At 41.1% G+C, this 21730-nt stretch overlaps 1 protein-coding gene across 1 annotated transcript; it reads left to right on the top strand.

The window, feature by feature from the left end:
* Window positions 1-18123: 18123 nt before the first annotated feature.
* On the top strand, window positions 18124-21426 carry LOC113023060 (zinc finger MYM-type protein 1-like). Its single transcript, XM_026169131.1, has 3 exons — window positions 18124-20092; window positions 20517-20631; window positions 20839-21426. The coding sequence occupies exons 1-3, from the start codon at window positions 18564-18566 to the stop codon at window positions 21364-21366; spliced, it is 2172 nt and encodes a 723-aa protein (XP_026024916.1). The 5' UTR covers window positions 18124-18563; the 3' UTR covers window positions 21367-21426.
* The last annotated feature ends 304 nt before the right edge of the window (window positions 21427-21730 follow it).

Genomic DNA, 21730 nt, shown 5'->3' with positions numbered 1-21730 from the left:
ATGGCCTTAGCCAACACCACTGGCCCTGGTGAAATGTGGATGACATCGGCAAGGACCAATGGCCCTGATGTAATGTGGATGGTTTCAGCCAACAGCACAGTCCCTGGTGTGGTGAAGATGGCCTCACAGGAAGCACTGTCCCTGGTGTAATGTGGATGGCCTCAGCAAACAACACTGGCCCTGGTGAAATGTGGATGGTATTAGCCAGCACCACAGGCCCTGGTGTAATGTGAATGTCCTCAGCCAGTAGCACAGGCCCTTGTGTATTGTGGATCGCATCAGCCAGCAACACAAGCCCTGGTGAAATGTGGATGGCATCAACGAGTAGCACAGGCCCTTGTGTAATGTGGATCACATCAGCCAGCAACACAGGCTCTGGTGAAATGTAGATGACCTCAGACAGCAGCGCAGGCCCTGCTGTCGTGAAGTTGGCCTCAGAGGGACCACTAGCCCTGGTGCAATGTGGATGGTCTAAGCCAGCAATACAGGCCCTGGTGTGGTGACGATAGCCTCACAGGGAGCACATGCCGTGGTATAATGTGGATGGCCTCAGCCAGTAGCACAGGTCCTGTTTCTTAAGGTTCAAATATTGAGGAAGGAGAGTACAAACAACCATGGTCCAGAAGATCTTGGTCAAACAATTGATTTTAATGAATACACGCGTGGGAAGACCAGTCTGTACGCAGACAGGGATTGATCTTCGACTTAATCAAAGCATACACAGATTTTTATAGCATCAGGGTTTGAATTAATGACGCCCCTTCATACGTCACCGACAGAATATATACATACGTCAAATCAACCACAATGACTTTTAACACAGTTTAAAAGAACGTTGTCTTCGTCTCGTCTGGAACACGAACCCCACATCCTGCCAGACGCTGTTCCTCTTTCCAGAGACAAACATGACCAACTTCTCACCTATAAATGAGTCTACTAATGTGTGTGTGTGTATGTGTTGACCCTACATGCCCTCTCATCTCACCCGTTGCACTTCTGACCTTTTACCAGACCAGAGGCTCATCCTTATGTGTAATAACCTAACTGAAACTATATGTACTATGTTGAATAAATGTTTTAATCAAGAACCTCTACTAAGAGCTTAATAAAAGAATATAAAAGTATAACAGACAATTTGAATAACCTAGTAATTCAAATAGCCTCGTCTAACCTGCTCAGAATAACTTAGACTCTGCTTTCACTTCTGCTTTCCCTTCTGCAAACTCTCTGCAACTTCCTGTCAGCCTGCAACTTATTCTTTCTAAAAAACACACACTGTTTAAACCTCTGAATACAATATCAATGCTGCAGATTCTATTATTAATGCAATGGTAATGATGATGATTATTTAACAATAGCAGTAAAATAATTTCCCTAGCACAGGCCCTTGTGTAATGTGGATCACATCAACCAGCAACACAGGCTCTGGTGAAATGTAGATGACCTCAGACAGCAGTGCAGGCCCTGCTGTCGTGAAGTTGGCCTCAGAGGGAGCACTAGCCCTGGTGCAATGTGGATGGTCTAAGCCAGCAATACAGGCCCTGGTGTGGTGACGATAGCCTCACAGGGAGCACATGCCGTGGTATAATGTGGATGGCCTCAGCCAGTAGCACAGGTCCTGTTGTAATGTGGATGGCCTCATCTACCAACACTGGCCCAGGTGAAATGTGGATGGTAATGGCCAGAACCACAGACCTTGGTGTAATGTGGATGGCCTTAGCCAACACCACTGGCCCTGGTGAAATGTGGATGATATCGGCAAGGACCAATGGCTCTGATGTAATGTGGATGGTTTCAGCCAACAGCACAGTCCCTGGTGTGGTGAAGATGGCCTCACAGGAAGCACTGTCCCTGGTGTAATGTGGATGGCCTCAGCAAACAACACTGGCCCTGGTGAAATGTCGGTGGTATTGGCCAGCACCACAGGCCCTGGTGTAATGTAGATGGCATCAGCCGGTAGCACAGGCCCTTGAGTATTGTGAATGGCATCAGCCAGCAACACCACTGGCCCTTGTCAAATGTGGATCGTTTCGGCCAGCAACACAGGCCCTGTCGTAATATGAGTGTCCTCAGCCAACACCACTGGCCCTGGTGTAATGAGGATGGCATCAGCCAGTAGCACAGGCCCTTGTGTATTGTGGATCGCATCAGCCAGCAACACAACCCTGGTGAAATGTGGATGGTTTGGGCCTGCACCACAGGCCCTGGTTTAATGTGGATGGCATCAAAAAGTAGCACAGGCCCTTGTGTAATGTGGATCACATCAGCCAGCAACACAGGCTCTGGTGAAATGTAGATGACCTCAGACAGCAGCACAGGCCCTGCTGTCATGAAGTTGGCCTCAGAGGGAGCACTAGCCTTGGTGTAATGTGGATGGCCTAAACCAGCAATACAGGCCCTGGTGTGGTGAAGATGGCCTCACAGGAAGCACATGCCGTGGTATAATGTGGATGGCCTCAGCCAGTAGCACAGGCCCTGTTGTAATGTGGATGGCCTCATCTACCAACACTGGCCCAGGTGAAATGTGGATGGTATTGGCCAGCACCACAGGCCCTGGTGTAATGTGAATGTCCTCAGCCATGACCACAGGCCCTGATGAAATGTATTTGGCCTCAGCCATGACCACAGGCCCTGATGAAATGTATTTGGCCTCAGCCATGACCACAGGCCCTGGTGAAATGTAAATGTCCTCAGCCAGTAGCACAGGCCCTGTTGTAATGTGGATGGCCTCATCTAACAACTCTTTCCCTGGAGAAATATGGATGGTATTGGTCAGCACCACACACCCTGGTGTAATGTGAATGGCCTTAGCCAACACCACTGGCCCTGGTGAAATGTGCATGATATCGGTCAGCACCAAGATAATGGGTTGGCTTTTTCTCTTTCCTTCTGTCTCTTTTTTGCTTATTATCTAACATTTAACCTACAGTAGAACACCATCCCCAAGTGGGATATGCATTATTAAAAATATGATTACTTGATTGCCTTGAATGCTGATTATTTTTTGCATGCAGTGGATGCTGTGAGTTGTCTAGAATTGTGTGTGGCACTGCAGCACTACTTTCATGCTGTGTAACTAATTATAAATGACCTCTGCAGAATTCTTTTCTGTGTGTGTGTGTGTGTGTGTGTGTGTGTGTGTGTGTGTGTGTGTGTGTGTGTGTGCATCACTGTATCTGCGATTATTTCAGGAGCACGATAGGTAGGTCAAGGTTAAAAAATTAAGAGGAGGACATTAATGTGTCTTTGCAGTCACTCTCCATCTGTCTCTCACTCCATAAAAAGTCCATTAACATCTAGAATGATAACCATGGTGATTGCTTCACACTGTAACCCATAATGGTGACCATCCCGGTTTTCTGAGATCCTGCTTTTGGGTTAAACTTCTTACGGGGGACAATCTATCACCTCTTAAATCTGGCCCATTCCTATTCTTCACTGTAATGTTACAGCAGCATACTCAAAAGCTCTTCATGAACTCAGTCAGAGTGCAACAGCAAGGACATGTAGAGTAATAAATGTGAAGCGTTAAGGCTGGCAATACTGACAAAGTCAAATATAATGACATATTTGACCAAGTAACTCAACATCTTTGATGTGACAGTATTTTACAGAAGAATTTTGATGCTCTATAGAACAACGATTTTAACCTCTAGCCTAACCCTAACCCTACCTTTCCCACCTTGCTGATAGTGACAGGATTCAGCAGCATGTTTTATGATTCCCAGTAATACAGATATTATATATTCTCTCCTTATTCAACTTAATTTTTTATTTCGTTTGCATGATACATACACAAGGAACCTATGAAAATTTAATATTAGAGATTAAAGGGATGATGGTACTTTTTATTTTTCATATTCTCAAAAAATCCTGTTAAAATCCTAAAACCAACAATAAAAGACCCACTGCATAAGACTGCTTATTATATCCCCCTTTGTGCTGCTAAAATTGCTCTGACCTGTTGGCATGTGGACAGGCTCTTTAGGGCAGCGGTCCCCAACCCCTGGGCCACGGACCGGTACTGGTCTGTGAGTCGTTTGGTGCCGGGCCACAAGAGTTGAGGCTCGGGTGTGAAATTTATTGTTTTCAGGTTTTTTATCATTATTTTTTTTTAATCGTTTTTATTGTTAACTTTGTTTCCCTGGGTCTTTTCCCGTGTGTTACAAATAAATCTTCTTTTTTTTTGGTATCGGTACTGGTTTTATTTTGTTGTATTTATCTGCAACACCTTAAAGTCTGGTCCGTGAAAATATTGTCAGACATAAACCGGTCCGTGGCGCAAAAAAGGTTGGGACCGCTGCTCTAGGGGTATTCTGTTGTGCCTGGTTTTGTTTTACATGTACAATAAAAATAAAATGCTATTCTATTCTATTCTATTCTATTCTATTCTATTCTACCCCAACTCACACATTTAATTTAAAGTTACTTTATTAAAATTCATATAATTCAAATCTACAGTATTACTTTTACTAATGCTACTATTACTACAGAACATTGCATTGGAATGACATGAATGGTGTGAATCACTTTCCCCTGCCGTCTGCTTAGGTAATGCAGTTGCATTACCTAAGCAGACGGCAAAATCTTCTTTGCGATTGCTTTGGTTACTATAATACTGTTGCAGTTGTATTTTGAATGGAAGTGACAAACTTGTCTTCAAACACTGATCAGGTACTCTTCAAAAGTCAGAAGTCAAAGTTGCTGTGCTGAGACATGATGATTATTTAACAATAGCAGCAAAATAATTTCCCTGCTCCACACTCCCTCTCTCGACCTCTGGAACACCAGAGGTCGCAATACATTGTGTCCTCGCTCTGACCCTCTCTGGCTCAGCAAATCAGACAACCTCATGTCCTCTAATTGGTCCAGTAATAAACACCAGCTCCCATTCGAGAACACTCCATGCGTAAGCTTAAGTTTTCTTGGTCCCTCTCTTGTGGTCCATCAGGCCTCGGACCTCCAGGATCCTCACCCCCCTGCGGTCACCGAGATCTTCTGCAAAGGAAACAAAACCCCTTTTCCTGCACCTCCCTAACTTATCCTATTTGGGACTCTTTAATCAAAAGCATGATCCTAATTATGTTCTTAACTTATTGACCTGTATTTATATATATTCTTATATATTCTACTACAAGCTCCAAAAGAAAACAACCACTTTAATCAATTAAGTTTAAGCATATATGAGAAACAACTCCTGTGTGTTAACACTAACTTCATTTTAACCTCACATTTCCTATGTTATAACCTGTTTTTGGTATAGCCTTTTTATTTCATTTTGCTCATTTTAATGTAACAATACCTTCTAATTCTAATTTATCAGACTTAACCAAAATATATGCTTTCCTTCCTTTGGTCCTTCTTTAAGTTCAGTTAAAAGCTAACTGAATTTGAGGCCTTTTGCCTGGAATTAATACTTTCATGTGTGTTTCTGGACTCTGTGTCTGTAAGCGTGTGCAATCCTTCAATAACTCACATTTCATCCTCACAGTAGATTGGCTAATCATAGCACTAGCCAAAGGCTCGTGACCCTCAAGAGACGAATTGAGCCACAACTCCTTTAAAGGCACAAAATGCAATATGTATAACAATCATTTCTACTTATAAGCTCTCCCCTTTATCCTAAAAATAAATCTATGTAATATCTATATGTGTAAGCCTACATTATAACCACTTCTTCTAGAAATCAAAAAAGCTTTAAAACACTGGCACTGTATCTTCTAAACAGGATTCAGTTCACTTTAATCCTTTAACCTTAACATAAAAATAACAGTTTCAGTTTTACCATATCCAAATGATCAAAAACCCAAAAAGTCCTAAAATGATCCTAAATTATTAAACAATTAAATTATTAAACCCTAAGCCCCCCTTTATTTTGACACATGAAATGTGTAGCATTTGGCACTCCTCCAACAATATACTATAATCCCATAATCTAACCCCAGTCAATAAAACAGAAATTTTCTCTGGTAAAAGCAAATTGTTTGTCCACATTTATTCATCCCCACATCCTGCCACACATTCACTCCCATGCAGTCACACCATATTTTTTGCTAATAGTGGAGCTTTCCGCGCAAGTGATCAGATTCTCCACCCTCAGCAAAATGAGCTCATTCATTTTTTATTTTCCATAGGAAAATATTTCTTTATGTTTTGAACTGGATTGACTCGCTACAATCCTTTTAGACAGGGACTTACGACCTGATCAGTCCCCACAGGTAGCTTTCTCCTCAGCCAGTTGTAATCTGGAAAGCCCACCTTATATTTGCTCTTCCCGAGAATTTGTCAGCGCTGTTATTCACTGTTGCAGGCCTGCTTAGAACATAAATAAGAAAAAATAGAGCTGATTATTAGCTCATGAAAACACAAAACAAAATCACCTGACAGGTTTTCTCTAAGTGCACTGTCACAAAAATAATGGGCCCCCTCTTAGACATGTCCATGTTTACTAAAACTCCCTCTATTTAAACAAAAAACAAAAACAATTCGAACCTAACTGACAGAATCAACCCCTCACCACAACAACCTCAACAACCTTTAACACACAAGTATTGCCACCACATAATTTCACCTCCTCAATACACCGAAAGTCTCGTTAAAACCACACAATTTGCACACAACAATCACCCCCTTTATGGACTTTAGCATACTTAGATTCAACATAAGACATAACCCCCTTACAACAACATATAATCACTAACTATAAATTTCCTATCCAAATCTGCACTCCTCTTCTCTGCCATGCTTCCGCTCCTGAAAGCCACAGTCACACACACAGGAAGCTCCTTCGTCCACTCACTCCAGCTAATTTGCATACTGAGTCATATCTCAATGAGTTGCCGTAACAAGAGAAACGCATGTTTAAACATTACCAACTTATTGAATTATTTTATTTCTTTCTACAGTGATCACTGGTTTTGATCACTCAGTACCAGGGCACTCCTAAGTCACTTTTTTAAAACTACTTTAATCACTTTTCTTTGTTCATAACTCACTCCCTTTGTCATCTGGCTTCTTTGAATTATTCCTCAACTTCAAACTGAAATGTATTCTATTAAACATTCACCCCATTCTACCACTCATACAAATAGCAAGCTGTTCTTCATTGCGTATGTTTGTGTTGGTAGTCAGGTTTAATCAATGTCTATGCATTAATCTTTATGAGCTTGTCCTTGTAAGGTTAATGCATTTTCTGTTTGTGTATGTGAATTTGCATATGTTGCCTTTGCAGTGTTTCAGACTCCTGCACAATTCTCCGCTTAAGCCGTCAGTTTTCTTTCCCAGATTTGCTAACCCAAATTTTAAGTTCCCACCTTATTAACAGCATTCCTGGTCCTCAGCCAGAAGTTAAGGCCCACTTGTCAGGTTTATGGAGACATGGCGCTGTGAACAATTCAACCAGAAACTTGCCTTAACAAAGTTAAGGCAAGTTTCTTAACAAAGTTATAGGTCAAGATGACTGGATAGTCATCTTGACCTATAACTTTCTTCCGACCGCTGCATGTGGAGAATTGATCCAGGTCTACTTCGCCCCTGAAGGAACACAACTAAGACATTTTCATTATTATCATGAGTACTTAAACTACCTGTTTCCCCCTCTCTGGTCAGAAATACCAACTTATGTTATGTGTATAAGTGTAAGCAGGTCTTCATTGCTTTTCCTATGTATTTTTGTTAATGTGCAGTGAGTGTAAGCTGCTTTCTTCATTGCCTCTGTATGTTATAATCAGGTTTAATTCATGCATCTTTTCACTGATTTCTTAATTCAAAACTATCTCACTTCTGATTTTTTCCAGAAATAATTTCACATGTAACACTTTGTGTATGTGTGTTTTCTATTCATTCATGTAATTGTCAGTTATTTTCTCTCTTTATTTTACCTTCTTTTTGTTTACCTCTTTAGTTTTCTGGTGGACATCTCTAAACACCATCATGAGTTCAGGCTTCAATTTCAGTCCAATTATACCCTGTATTATTGCAGTCGAACTCGTCCGGCTTCACCTCGCACTGGTCCCTGTCCTCTTCTCTCAGTGTCCTTTTGTTGTCTTGAATTCTCCAGCAAACACAGTCTGTTTCTTCTCTGTTTCTCTTCAATATTTCCCTTTTGGATTAAGTCCCACCCTGGCAAAATATCACATTCAGTGCCTTTAAACAGTCATGTCTCTGTTCTTACCAGCCTGCAGTTCACCGTCCATGTTTCATCACGTGGTTTCTTCTTCTCTGTTGATCCTTTCAGTCGTCTCTTTCAAGATTACTCCAAGCATGGCAAATCTGACAATCAGTGTCCAGTGCTTTCCCACAGTTCTTTATCCCACTGTTCAACTGTCCAGCCTGTAATTCACAGTACATGTTGCATCACGTGCTTTTCTTACATGCTGCTGCTGGTCCCGTCAGTTTGGTTTCAGTGTTAACGGTTCAGTTGCACTGTCTTTGGGCTGCTTGTAAATTCTTATCAAGTCCACGATGTTCTGTTGGTCTTCATCAGGAGATTAACTGTCCTTTGAGCTTCTTCTCAGGATGGTGACAAGTGGGAGGTCAAGCTATAAAATTCTAAGCCAAAATCTGGCCTGTTTTCTCCCCATTATGCTACTCTACTGGTTTTGGCGCCGTACTCAAAATTCCAGGTTGAGAGAAGTCCACCTTTATTTATCTGTAACCTGTATTGACACACTAAAGCATACGATTAATATCCTTTTCATCTCTTCTCTTGAAACCTCCCTTCGCTTCATTTGGTTTAACTTATCTCTCTCTCTGCTTGGGTGCTCACTTGTCACCTTATATGGGCATTCCTGTCACCCACACCATTTCCTGTTACACACACACAGCACGCAGCTGCTCAGAGCAGCTCAAGCTGCTTTGCTGTTTCTGCAGGCTAATCAAACTTATTTTGTATTTAAAATCTACAAACCCTCTGTAATTCTACTAACTTTTGATCTAAGATGTAGCATCATTCACACAATGATTTCATAATCCTCTCACACTTCCTTTTGCACTCACTCTACTATCAACTTTCATAGTGTTATTATTATTTATTATTTTGTACACATCACCTCCAATCCCTCAAAGCCTACTACTCACAGCATTCACACACTTAACCTGTGACCAGAGTTGAGGAATATACTCAAAATACGCTTTCCTAAAAGTATTTTAGACATGCTCTTCATAATCAGAAAGAGCAAGTCAACAAAAACCAAAAAATTGAAACCTCTATTAATTCTCACAGCACACACAAGAAATTGAAAAAATAAAACACACCAGCAACTATTGCTGGAGAGAAGTTACTACTGAAAGTAATATGTTAATCTTAAATATACACAGTGCACTCTATATTTATATATCTACATTCAAACTCAGTCAATTACTATACATCCACTACGGCAACTCAAAACTTTATTTATAGTCCTCTAATGAACATAAATGGCATTTTAAACACACACTCAACAATGTTTGCAGCAGTATTTGTAAAACCAACTGTGGCTTAAACAGTTCACTGCTTACTCATTTGCATTTTCACTCACACACACACCGTCTAAAAATAGCAGCAGGCAGTCAGTGCATTGCTGACTCGACACACAGCCTCCTCTCACACCAAACTCTCTTATTTTATATTACAAAGACGTCTTATATTTACAACCACTGTCAGATCTGTCAGCTTTAGCACCTACACAATTTCGAAAAATTTAAGTTAACGGTCCAACCGAAAAAGTCCAACTTTTTTGTAATCAATTAACCAGTATCTGTCCAACAGTTTCTGGCCTCATCTCTAAAATCCCTAACTCAATTTAAATGTGTCCAACACCCAAGGTCCAACCTTTGCTGCCCAAAAAAGCGCAAATTGCCGTTCCAAACGGTAAAGTGGTCCAACCACTAGCTTATTCCAGGATGCCCTGTACCCCACAGTTAAGCCACACTGAACTAATCCTCTTCGCCGAGAGGTCAATGTCGCGCCTCCACGACAAGGAGGGAGCGTAAACTCCGGGCTATGCGCTTCTTAGCAGTCCAACTGGCGTTCTTGAGTAATTTATACTACTTTGGAACAACAGTAAAACACCCAACCAAGTGTATGACTGAAGCAGGTCCAACCTTATAACCAAAAAATAACCAAATTCCCTAACATACTAAAATCATTTCCAGCAGTCCAACTGCTTTGCTTTCCGCGGTCCAACCGCATTAATCCTTCAGCGGTCCAACCGCATTCAATCATTTTCAGCAGTCCAACTGCTTTAAATCCTCAGTACTGTCATAAGATTCTCATCAAAATCAAAGCAGACATTTACCGGCAACTTTTACTGAATAGACATTTAATTTTATCATCCAATTCAGCACACTTCGGATAAAATCAACAGGCCTGTGCCTACCTCTCTTTAAAGGCGCCTGTCCCCTCAGTTTGGTTGCCGGGTCACGCCTGCCTGTCTGACCACAACGGACCACCGAATTTCACCGTCTACACCTCCAATTCTCTCCCTCCTCAACCACCGGACGAAGCCCCCAAATGTTAAGGGTCAAATATTGAGGAAGGAGAGTACAAACAACCATGGTCCAGAAGATCTTGGTCAAACAATTGATTTTAATGAATACACACGTGGGAAGAATAATCTGTACGCAGACAGGAATTAATCTTCGACTTAATCAAAGCATACACAGATTTTTATAGCATCAGGGTTTGAATTAATGACGCCCCTTCATACGTCACCGACAGAATATATACATACGTCAAATCAACCACAATGACTTTTAACACAGTTTGATTTGGCGCTATATAAATAAAATTGAATTGAATTGAAATTGAATTGAATTAAATAGAATAGAATAGAATAGAATAGAATAGAATAGCCTTTATTGTCATTGTACAGAGTACAACGAAATTGGAGTGCCACTCCCTTGGTGCAAGTTTCAATAATAAATAATAATAATAATAATAATGGATTGGATTTATATAGCGCTTTTCAAGGCACCCAAAGCGCTTTACAATACCACTATTCATTCACTCTCACATTCATACACTGGTGGAGGCAAGCTACAGTTGTAGCCACAGCTGCCCTGGGGCAGACTGACAGAAGCGAGGCTGCCATATCGCGCCATCGGCCCCTCTGGCCAACACCAGTAGGCAAGTAGGGTAAAGTGTCTTGCCCAAGGACACAACGACCAGGACAGAGAGCCCAGGGATTGAACCGGCGACCTTCCGGTTACAGATGCGATTCCCAACCCCCTGAGCCACGGTATAAATGTAAATGTAAAATATAAAAAGTACAAAAAAAACAATCGTAAGTACTCAAACAATAGTATGTACAATATATACAGGATAGCAGCATTAATATAATGACAGTATGAATAGCAGCATAATATAATGACAGTGACGGTATGGAATAGGTTCAATTGTTTTTGTGCTTATTTACTACGGTGATAGCTCTGGGAAAGAAGCTATCCCTGAATCTGTTTGTCCTGGTTTTATGTGACCTGTACCGTAATAGTTCAAACAGTTGGTTGCTGGGGTGAGAGTGGTCCTTGATGATATTGCCAGCTCTGCTGAGGTACCGAGAGTTTGCAGTGACCTCCAGGCTGGGCAGAGAGCAGCCAGTGATCTTCTGGGCTGTGTTGATGACCCTCTGCAGTACTTTCCTGTCTGCAGCTGAGCACCCTGCATACCATGTTGTTATGCCGTACGTTAGGATGTTCTCTATGGTGGCTCTGTAAAATGTCACCAGCAGCCTCTCCTCCAGGTTGTTCCTCCTGAGCACTCTCAGAAAGTGGAGACGCTGCTGGGCCTTTTTAACCACCGCTGTAGTATTTGCAGTCCAGGAGAGGTCATCAGATATCTGCACGCCCAGAAACCTCATTGAGTGTACCCTCTCCACACAGCTCCCGTGAATGTAAAGTGGGGCCGGGTCTGCCGGCCGGAACGTTGTCTTCGTCTCGTCTGGAACACGAACCCCACATCCTGCCAGACGCTGTTCCTCTTTCCAGAGACAAACATGACCAACTTCTCACCTATAAATGAGTCTACTAATGTGTGTGTGTGTATGTGTTGACCCTACATGCCCTCTCATCTCACCCGTTGCACTTCTGACCTTTTACCAGACTAGAGGCTCATCCTTATGTGTAATAACCTAACTGAAACTATATGTACTATGTTGAATAAATGTTTTAATCAAGAACCTCTACTAAGAGCTTAATAAAAGAATATAAAAGTATAACAGACAATTTGAATAACCTAGTAATTCAAATAGCCTCGTCTAACCTGCTCAGAATAACTTAGACTCTGCTTTCACTTCTGCTTTCCCTTCTGCAAACTCTCTGCAACTTCCTGTCAGCCTGCAACTTATTCTTTCTAAAACACACACACTGTTTAAACCTCTGAATACAATATCAATGCTGCAGATTCTATTATTAATGCAATGGTAATGATGATGATTATTTAACAATAGCAGTAAAATAATTTCCCTAGCACAGGCCCTTGTGTAATGTGGATCACATCAACCAGCAACACAGGCTCTGGTGAAATGTAGATGACCTCAGACAGCAGTGCAGGCCCTGCTGTCGTGAAGTTGGCCTCAGAGGGAGCACTAGCCCTGGTGCAATGTGGATGGTCTAAGCCAGCAATACAGGCCCTGGTGTGGTGACGATAGCCTCACAGGGAGCACATGCCGTGGTATAATGTGGATGGCCTCAGCCAGTAGCACAGGTCCTGTTGTAATGTGGATGGCCTCATCTACCAACACTGGCCCAGGTGAAATGTGGATGGTAATGGCCAGAACCACAGACCTTGGTGTAATGTGGATGGCCTTAGCCAACACCACTGGCCCTGATGAAATGTATTTGGCCTCAGCCATGACCACAGGCCCTGGTGAAATGTAAATGTCCTCAGCCAGTAGCACAGGCCCTGTTGTAATGTGGATGGCCTCATCTAACAACTCTTTCCCTGGAGAAATATGGATGGTATTGGTCAGCACCACACACCCTGGTGTAATGTGAATGGCCTTAGCCAACACCACTGGCCCTGGTGAAATGTGCATGATATCGGTCAGCACCAAGATAATGGGTTGGCTTTTTCTCTTTCCTTCTGTCTCTTTTTTGCTTATTATCTAACATTTAACCTACAGTAGAACACCATCCCCAAGTGGGATATGCATTATTAAAAATATGATTACTTGATTGCCTTGAATGCTGATTATTTTTTGCATGCAGTGGATGCTGTGAGTTGTCTGGAATTGTGTGTGGCACTGCAGCACTACTTTCATGCTGTGTAACTAATTATAAATGACCTCTGCAGAATTCTTTTCTGTGTGTGTGTGTGTGTGTGTGTGTGTGTGTGTGTGTGTGTGTGTGTGTGTGTGTGTGTGTGTGTGTGTGTGTGTGATTGCTTCACACTGTAACCCATAATGGTGACCATCCCGGTTTTCTGAGATCCTGCTTTTGGGTTAAACTTCTTACGGGGGACAATCTATCACCTCTTAAATCTGGCCCATTCCTATTCTTCACTGTAATGTTACAGCAGCATACTCAAAAGCTCTTCATGAACTCAGTCAGAGTGCAACAGCAAGGACATGTAGAGTAATAAATGTGAAGCGTTAAGGCTGGCAATACTGACAAAGTCAAATATAATGACATATTTGACCAAGTAACTCAACATCTTTGATGTGACAGTATTTTACAGAAGAATTTTGATGCTCTATAGAACAACGATTTTAACCTCTAGCCTAACCCTAACCCTACCTTTCCCACCTTGCTGATAGTGACAGGATTCAGCAGCATGTTTTATGATTCCCAGTAATACAGATATTATATATTCTCTCCTTATTCAACTTAATTTTTTATTTCGTTTGCATGATACATACACAAGGAACCTATGAAAATTTAATATTAGAGATTAAAGGGATGATGGTACTTTTTATTTTTCATATTCTCAAAAAATCCTGTTAAAATCCTAAAACCAACAATAAAAGACCCACTGCATAAGACTGCTTATTATATCCCCCTTTGTGCTGCTAAAATTGCTCTGACCTGTTGGCATGTGGACAGGCAGCGGTCCCCAACCCCTGGGCCACGGACCGGTACTGGTCTGTGAGTCGTTTGGTGCCGGGCCACAAGAGTTGAGGCTCGGGTGTGAAATTTATTGTTTTCAGGTTTTTTATCATTTTTTATCATTATTTTTTTTAATCGTTTTTATTGTTAACTTTGTTTCCCTGGGTCTTTTCCCGTGTGTTACAAATAAATCTTCTTTTTTTTTGGTATCGGTACTGGTTTTATTTTGTTGTATTTATCTGCAACACCTTAAAGTCTGGTCCGTGAAAATATTGTCAGACATAAACCGGTCCGTGGCGCAAAAAAGGTTGGGACCGCTGCTCTAGGGGTATTCTGTTGTGCCTGGTTTTGTTTTACATGTACAATAAAAATAAAATGCTATTTTGTTCTATTCTATTCTATTCTATTCTATTCTACCCCAACTCACACATTTAATTTAAAGTTACTTTATTAAAATTCATATAATTCAAATCTACAGTATTACTTTTACTAATGCTACTATTACTACAGAACATTGCATTGGAATGACATGAATGGTGTGAATCACTTTCCCTGTAAAACTGCATTACCTAAGCAGACGGCAAAATCTTCTTTGCGATTGCTTTGGTTACTATAATACTGTTGCAGTTGTATTTTGAATGGAAGTGACAAACTTGTCTTCAAACACTGATCAGGTACTCTTCAAAAGTCAGAAGTCAAAGTTGCTGTGCTGAGACACACTTTCAAAACAAGTCTTCTCCATTTCTGTTTCACTACCACTCTGCAAGTGATTAGTTGGTATTTTCAGAAAAACATGAAAAACTACAGATGACTGTGCCAATCAGCTCCAAAAGAAAACAATCACTGGGAAGTTTTTGGTGCAGCACATTCTTTGCTAACATTTCCATCTAACAAAAGCAAGAAAGCTCCAGGAACCACTGCCAGTCAGTCAGGGAATACACAACAACTTCTGAGCAATGTGTGCATGACATGTTGGGAATGATCATGATACAGTTTATATTAATAACTTCTATTTATTGTTTTCAATGCTGAAATTTAAAGAGACATGTTTGCTGCAGCTTCATCAGATGCATATCTATGATGCAAATCTCTCATTCCATTAAAGACAGTTAGCATTTGGCAAGTGTCACCATAGAACATACTATCATCCTAGCAAATGTGCTTGAGAGTATACTGACCTTTCTCACAAACAATGTTTGACAATCCTTTTCCTCTGCAACTCACACCTCTACTACTTATACTATAAATTTCACTCTCATCTTCCTCCCCTGTCCTGTCTTGTCTATATCTTCTATCTAACACAAAATAATTACAAAATAAATTTTTCTCCACAATAGCTTTTTTCTTCCCTCGAAAATACAGCAACTGTACCGTAGCTCACAGACAGATGACTTATCAAAACTGCTCAGAAACAGTTGTGGTGTGGTTGCTGATATGGATTGAGCTCTTTCATTTGAAATTACCTGCAACTTAGAAAGTGTTACTATGTTTAAGCTCTACTCTTTGTCAGTAGAGCTATCCAGATGCTGAAACACTGCAACTTTATCAACAGCCTCAGCGCGGACATGATAGTGATTTAAAAAGAAAAAAAAGCATGGATGCAGGTGAGACCATGTAGTTACTTTAATGTCTTCTGGCATCACCTAGGATTGCAACTAGGCTGCAGCACATGAAAAGAGAAGCTGAGTGACATTATTTGAAACAGTTTTTTCAATTTAATGATGTTTAAAAAAGGTGCCAGTGTGCCATTCTGGCTCATTTGGCTCACTTTAACCCCTGTACTTAGTGTATCATATAATACATTATAATGAATTACATTTTTTTCTTCAGCATTTTGAAAAGTCACTTGCTTCAAAGGTTCAAGGCAAACCACTGTAACATGCTTGGACAGTAAAGACAGAAGTATTGCTTATCTGTATAATTTATAGAACAAAAAACCTTTTTGTGAGAGTTTGAGAAAAACGTTTCAGGACACCTGTTTCTTCTACTGACATCAATTTTAGTTTTAGACTAAGGCACCGTTGACAGTACCTACATTGACACCAGCAGTGTTTTGGTATAACTCTTAAACGCCTGTCTCTACTACAGACTGCAGCTGCACATGAGAGATTGTTGGTGCCCATTTTTGTAATATTTTGACATCAGTTTTTGGTGACACCATCTATAAGCTCAACTTAATCCAAACCAAATCCCAAAACTCAGCAGGGGTTGTGGCTGAGTGATCATGAAGGCCTGGCTATCTGTTGCGTTATTCTCAAGGTTTGTTCTTCATCAGTGTGTGGCTGGGCTGTGGTTCAGAGTGCAGTGCCAGGTGAGGCTATTTTCTAATCAGTCAAAATGATGTTGCAGCAATAAGGGAGGTCAAATGATATTTTAAATCTTTATACAGTGTTGACAATACACAACACACTTGTAAGAGTCATAGTTTCTAAGTGATAAGGCTTTTTGCTCATTTTCAACCAATAAATTATTAAGTTCACCTTGAAGATCTTAGTGGATGTAAGCCAAATTTTAATAGATTGTTAAGTTGACCTCACTCTACACCCGTACAATGTCTTATAAGAATTTGTTCAAAAGCTCAGCAAGAAGAACCAACAATGGTTCGGCCTTGTTACAATCAAGGTCCCAGGTCCCTCTCTGTTATTTATTGTTGTTATTTTCTTAAAAAAGAAGATGTACGATCTGTAATTAAGAGCCCAATAATTCTTCTGAAATTTGCTCCATTCATGACAAGCAGTATTCGCCATTTACATTCAAAGATACTTTTGCAGGAAAACTGTGTATTTTCAATCATTCACTGAGTCACATCACTTAAGAAATACTAGATTAACAAAAATCACCTGCAAATAGAACTCAATACACAACACCTGGTTCTATCCACTATTCTGATTGGGCTTTTCTTTATGAGAGTCGGACATAGTCTAGTGCGGCAGATAAGACTCTTCCTCTGCTCTTTGAGGTATGCCGACTGAGTGCAGCCAACTGACCCATGACAACCCCTTTTTAGCCTCCTTAGCCTCCAGGAGTCTCTGGTGCAACCAAGTGGAAAGCTTGGACAAATAACCTTAAATAGAATTTAAATATCTTGAATTCAATTATGTAAAGTAAGTGGGACCCTTAACACAAACTCACTCTCTTGCAAATCAGCTTATTGGCGATGCAGTTTATTGCTTCTCCAGCTGTTGCAGCGCATATCTAAGTTCTTCAGCAAGATTAAAAACAAGTCCCGAAACTTTAATTCCTGCGACTTCTTTTTATCCACAGCTTTAATTTTGCCAAAGTGTGCTGCTGCAACTGCATCAAACAAAGCTTCTCTGGGAATGAACTGCAGCTTTTCAGATAAGTTTGTAATTATCGCCAAAGCCAGGAATGTGGGAACAGCCATTCTGTTTATCTGAAATCGCTGAAACCTTCATGTAGTGACAGCATATTATCAGTTCAGGTGTGAATGAGTTTCCAGTCTCTGCATGCTTCTAATTCACTGCTGTAAATGTGTTTTGTTAGCCACACGCTCATTGCATTTAACGGTGTGACATCTCCAATTCAAGTTTTCACATTCATTTTTAATTCGATGTAACTTTTCCTCTGCTGGTTTAAGCAGGAAGCACATGTACGTGTATGTGTGTACAGAGCGGTCATAAGAGGTCGAGTGATGTCAGTGTCACTGCTCTCCCTCCTTGTTGACCCTGTCATGGTGACTGCCATCTAAGTGTCTGCATCCAGGCACTGCTGCTCGCGCACACACCCGGACACACGAGGTGCTGACATCTTCAAGTGCAAGGGCAACGGCGCTGTCAGCGTCAAGAGCAAGGCCAGCAGGATGGGCGACTTCAAGTGTCTTGCCTGAGTCACCAGTTCACTACCCGACCATCGGCCCAAACCCCAGCCACACTCTGCTTCCCTGCAGGCAGAGGCAGTGTGTTTTATAAACTTTTATTTTATTAACATTAACAGTTTGTAAAGCTCATTGGGTTTACAGCTACAAAACAACCAAAAATATTCAATTAAAAAAAGTTCTCTATCTAATTTTTCACCAAAATAGAACATAAATGTTTCTCTGCGTGCAAACTTTTCTAATGCATTTCAATTTGTATACTTAACTCAGTACTTTAATGTATTACTCTACAATCCAGTGGCGGCTGGCCCATAGGGGGCGCTCGGGCTCCGCCCCCCCAAATGTGGAGGAGTAAAAATATATATTTTTAAAAAATTCATCAATGATAGTTTTACTATGTGTGTGCCCATATACAGCCAGGCGTATTTTAACATTTTCACCAGCTGACTCATTAAAGTTCAACCAACAAACGGTGTTTTTCTTCTTCTGGGGCGCTCGTCAAAGCGCCCTTGATATGCAGCGAAATAGCCTATCATTAAATGGTTGCCAGGGGAAAATAATAAATATTTGACCTATCAGCGTCGCTGAATTAAATGGTTTGGGGGCGTTTAAAATTGCGCCCCTGCAGAAAACGCGCGAAGATTTGCTGTTCTAGAATTTTACCTCAGTCAGTAGCCTAAGTGAGCTATAAGGTCAGAGAGAGACGATGGCAGCGGTATTGTTAACGGTTGAGGCACAGCCTCCCCCAAATTCGGTTAGATCGCTTCTAACCTACCCTTTTGCCAGAAGGACAATGGCAGAAAAACTGCAAGTTAAAGAGTTGGGACCTGACAAGCCCGAAATTCAACTAACCCAGGCAACGAAGGAGAAGTCAAAAGCATACAACAGGACTTTTTGTCGGAGTTGGTTCCAGCGCAAGTCGTGGCTGACAGGCTGTGGAACAGCTAATGCACTTTTTTGTTTCCCGTGCATACTGTTCAAAAGTGACAAGTGTGATTTGACGTGGACACAATCTGGACAAACCGACTTAAAGCACCTCTCCGAACGAATCAAGAAACATGAAAGCTCACGAGTTCATATGGACAACAGTGTAAAGCTAGCTGTGCTAGGGAAAACTAGCATAGCGGCGCAGCTAGATGATGGACATCGGATTGCTTTAAGAAGGCACAACGAAGAGGTAGATAAAAACCGTCATATTTTATCTAAAATCATCGATTGTATTAAGTTTTGTGGTGCTTTTGAGCTAGCAATGCGGGGACATGATGAAAGTGATTCCTCAGACAATCCAGGGATTTTTAGAGGTTTAGTCGACTTGATGGCATCAATTGATCACGACTTGAGGCAACACCTTGAAAATGCTACTGTATTTAAAGGCACCTCGAAAACAGTCCAGAACGAGATCCTGGATTGCATGTTGGCAGTTCTGAGAGAAAGGATCGTGGAAGAAGTAAAGGCAGCGAAGTTTTTAGCCATTCAAGCTGATGAAACCACTGACATTTCTACACACTGTCAGTTAGTCATGGTGCTAAGATACATTGACCAACGAAACCGTATTCAAGAGCGTTTTTTTGAATTCATCAAGCTACCCAATGCTTGTGCAGATGCAATAGCCAGTGCCTTATCGGAGAGGCTGCGCTTCATCCTCCCCCAGGGACAAGAGAGAAAGTTGATCGCCCAGGCCTACGATGGGGCCGCTGTAATGAGGGGTACCACTGGAGGAGTGCAGCGTAAGATACAGGACATTTATGCTAACGCTCACTACGTACATTGTTATGCCCATCAGTTAAACCTGGTAATGCAACAAGCAACCTCCCACATCCCTCAAATCAGTCACTTTTTTTCCGACATAGCAGGATTCGCTTCTTTTTTTACTAAATCGAGCAAGAGGACTGCAGTGCTTGACGAGGTGGTGGCGCACCGACTTCCAAGTGCATCTGCAACCCGTTGGAACTTCAACAGTCGTGCTGTGAATACAGTGTATGAACATAAAGACGATCTGGTGAGGTGTTTTCAGACCATCCGTAACAGTGAAGGATTTGATGCCCCTACAAAGAGAGATGCCGGTGGTTTCGTGAGAATGCTGGAAGACAAAGCTTTCTGTTTTTTCCTGGCCTTGTTTCACAAGATAATGCCACATGTAGACATGCTGTATAACCACCTACAGAAGAGAAACATCGATTCTGTCACCATCGCAGGGATCACCCAGACATTCATCAGCCGCATGCAGGCTATCAGGTAGGCATAAAAGCATAAATATGTAACCTAGAATAAATGTTAATTATCTATGCATAGATTCTATCAAATTCTCTGCATATATTCTGTGTTCTGTGACTTAAATGTTTAATGGAATTCAGATAATTTTGATTTATATCAGCCTTTGAAGTAATTTTATGAAAAATATTTGATTAAGTATATTTGATGAAGTATATTCCCAGTAATGATTTGATGTAGCCTATACCATAGGCTATTTCCTGAAATTATGGCCAGGGCCTTTATTTACTTGCACTGGTTTTCCCCCAGCCATTAAACCAGGTCCGGTTATTAATTAAATCCGGTAATTCCCGGTAATTAGAACACAACCTTTGTTTGGTTTGTGTTTGGTTAATATATCCCTATTCAGTTTTCAGAAGCCATTAATGAAACTTATGTATTGGATCAGGGAGGCACTTCCTAATCTGGTTGTGGATGAGGAGTACAGGGGACCTGTTCAAGACCCACCCACAAAGAGACGGAGAACATTGGGGGAAGACAGGCAACACCATTTGGCACTGGAGGTAAGCACTAGCTGCTTGGTCTGATTTAAATCGGATCATCAGATAAAATCTAATGACGATGCTGTCAGATGTCATTTGATATAGTGGTCATGACTGTTTTGTTTTGTTATGGACAGATTTTTTTTTTCAGAATAATGATTAACATGAGACATGTGCCAAAGTCTTACCACTGAATCTAACTCTTACCAATTATATATTATTGGATAGGTGTGCGACACCATTATGAGCCATGCCAAGGAGAGGTTTTCTTTCACCAAGCACCTTGTCAGCGCCACTCTGTTGCAAGGAGACTTGTTCCAACAACACAGCAAAAATTTTCCAGATGCAGCACTACAAACCACAGTGGAAGCCTATCCCTCATTGGACAAAGCCAGACTTAAAACAGAACTGTCCCTGATCTACGACAACGAGGAGTTTCAGAGTTGTAGTGGTGCGCTGGCGCTCTATCAGGTTCTGATGGAAAACAACCTTCAAGACACATTCACCGAAACTGTAAGTCTTCTTAACATCCTCATCACCACACCAATGACAACATCAGAATCGGAGAGGTGTTTCTCTACTTTAAAGAGGATAAAAACTTTCCTGAGAAACAATATGGCTCAGGATCGGCTCAACGCTCTGGCTATGCTGTCCATAGAGAAAAAACTCACACAAGAACTTCCTGATTTCAACACCAGGGTCATCGAGAAATTTGCCACTCAGAAAGACAGACGAGCAAAGTTCTTGTACAAATAAGAACCCTTAACCATATTTACTCTCTTTCTCCATCCCTCTCTCTTTCTCTCTTTAGCCCACCCCCCCAATCAGTTTACAGTTGTTGTTTTCAATAGTTATTTTTCATTCATTCATTCAAAAAAAAAAAAAAAAATCTGTTCATGTTCATTTTTACAAATCTATACAAATGGCCAGAATATGGTTGTTCATTTTTACAAATCTATACAAATGGCCAGAATATGGTTGTTCATTTTAAATTTAAATTTAAATTGTGTTGTTTGATGTACTCATTAAATGGGTCATTTTAGTCGATATCATAAAAATTGCCCCCCCTGAGATTTTTTTCAGGAGCCGCCACTGCTACAATCAGTTGTTTACTACATAA

This window comes from Astatotilapia calliptera, chromosome 5, assembly GCF_900246225.1.
Source record: "Astatotilapia calliptera chromosome 5, fAstCal1.2, whole genome shotgun sequence".
NCBI classification, from domain to species: domain Eukaryota; kingdom Metazoa; phylum Chordata; class Actinopteri; order Cichliformes; family Cichlidae; genus Astatotilapia; species Astatotilapia calliptera.
This window is presented reverse-complemented; position numbering and strand designations above follow the sequence as displayed.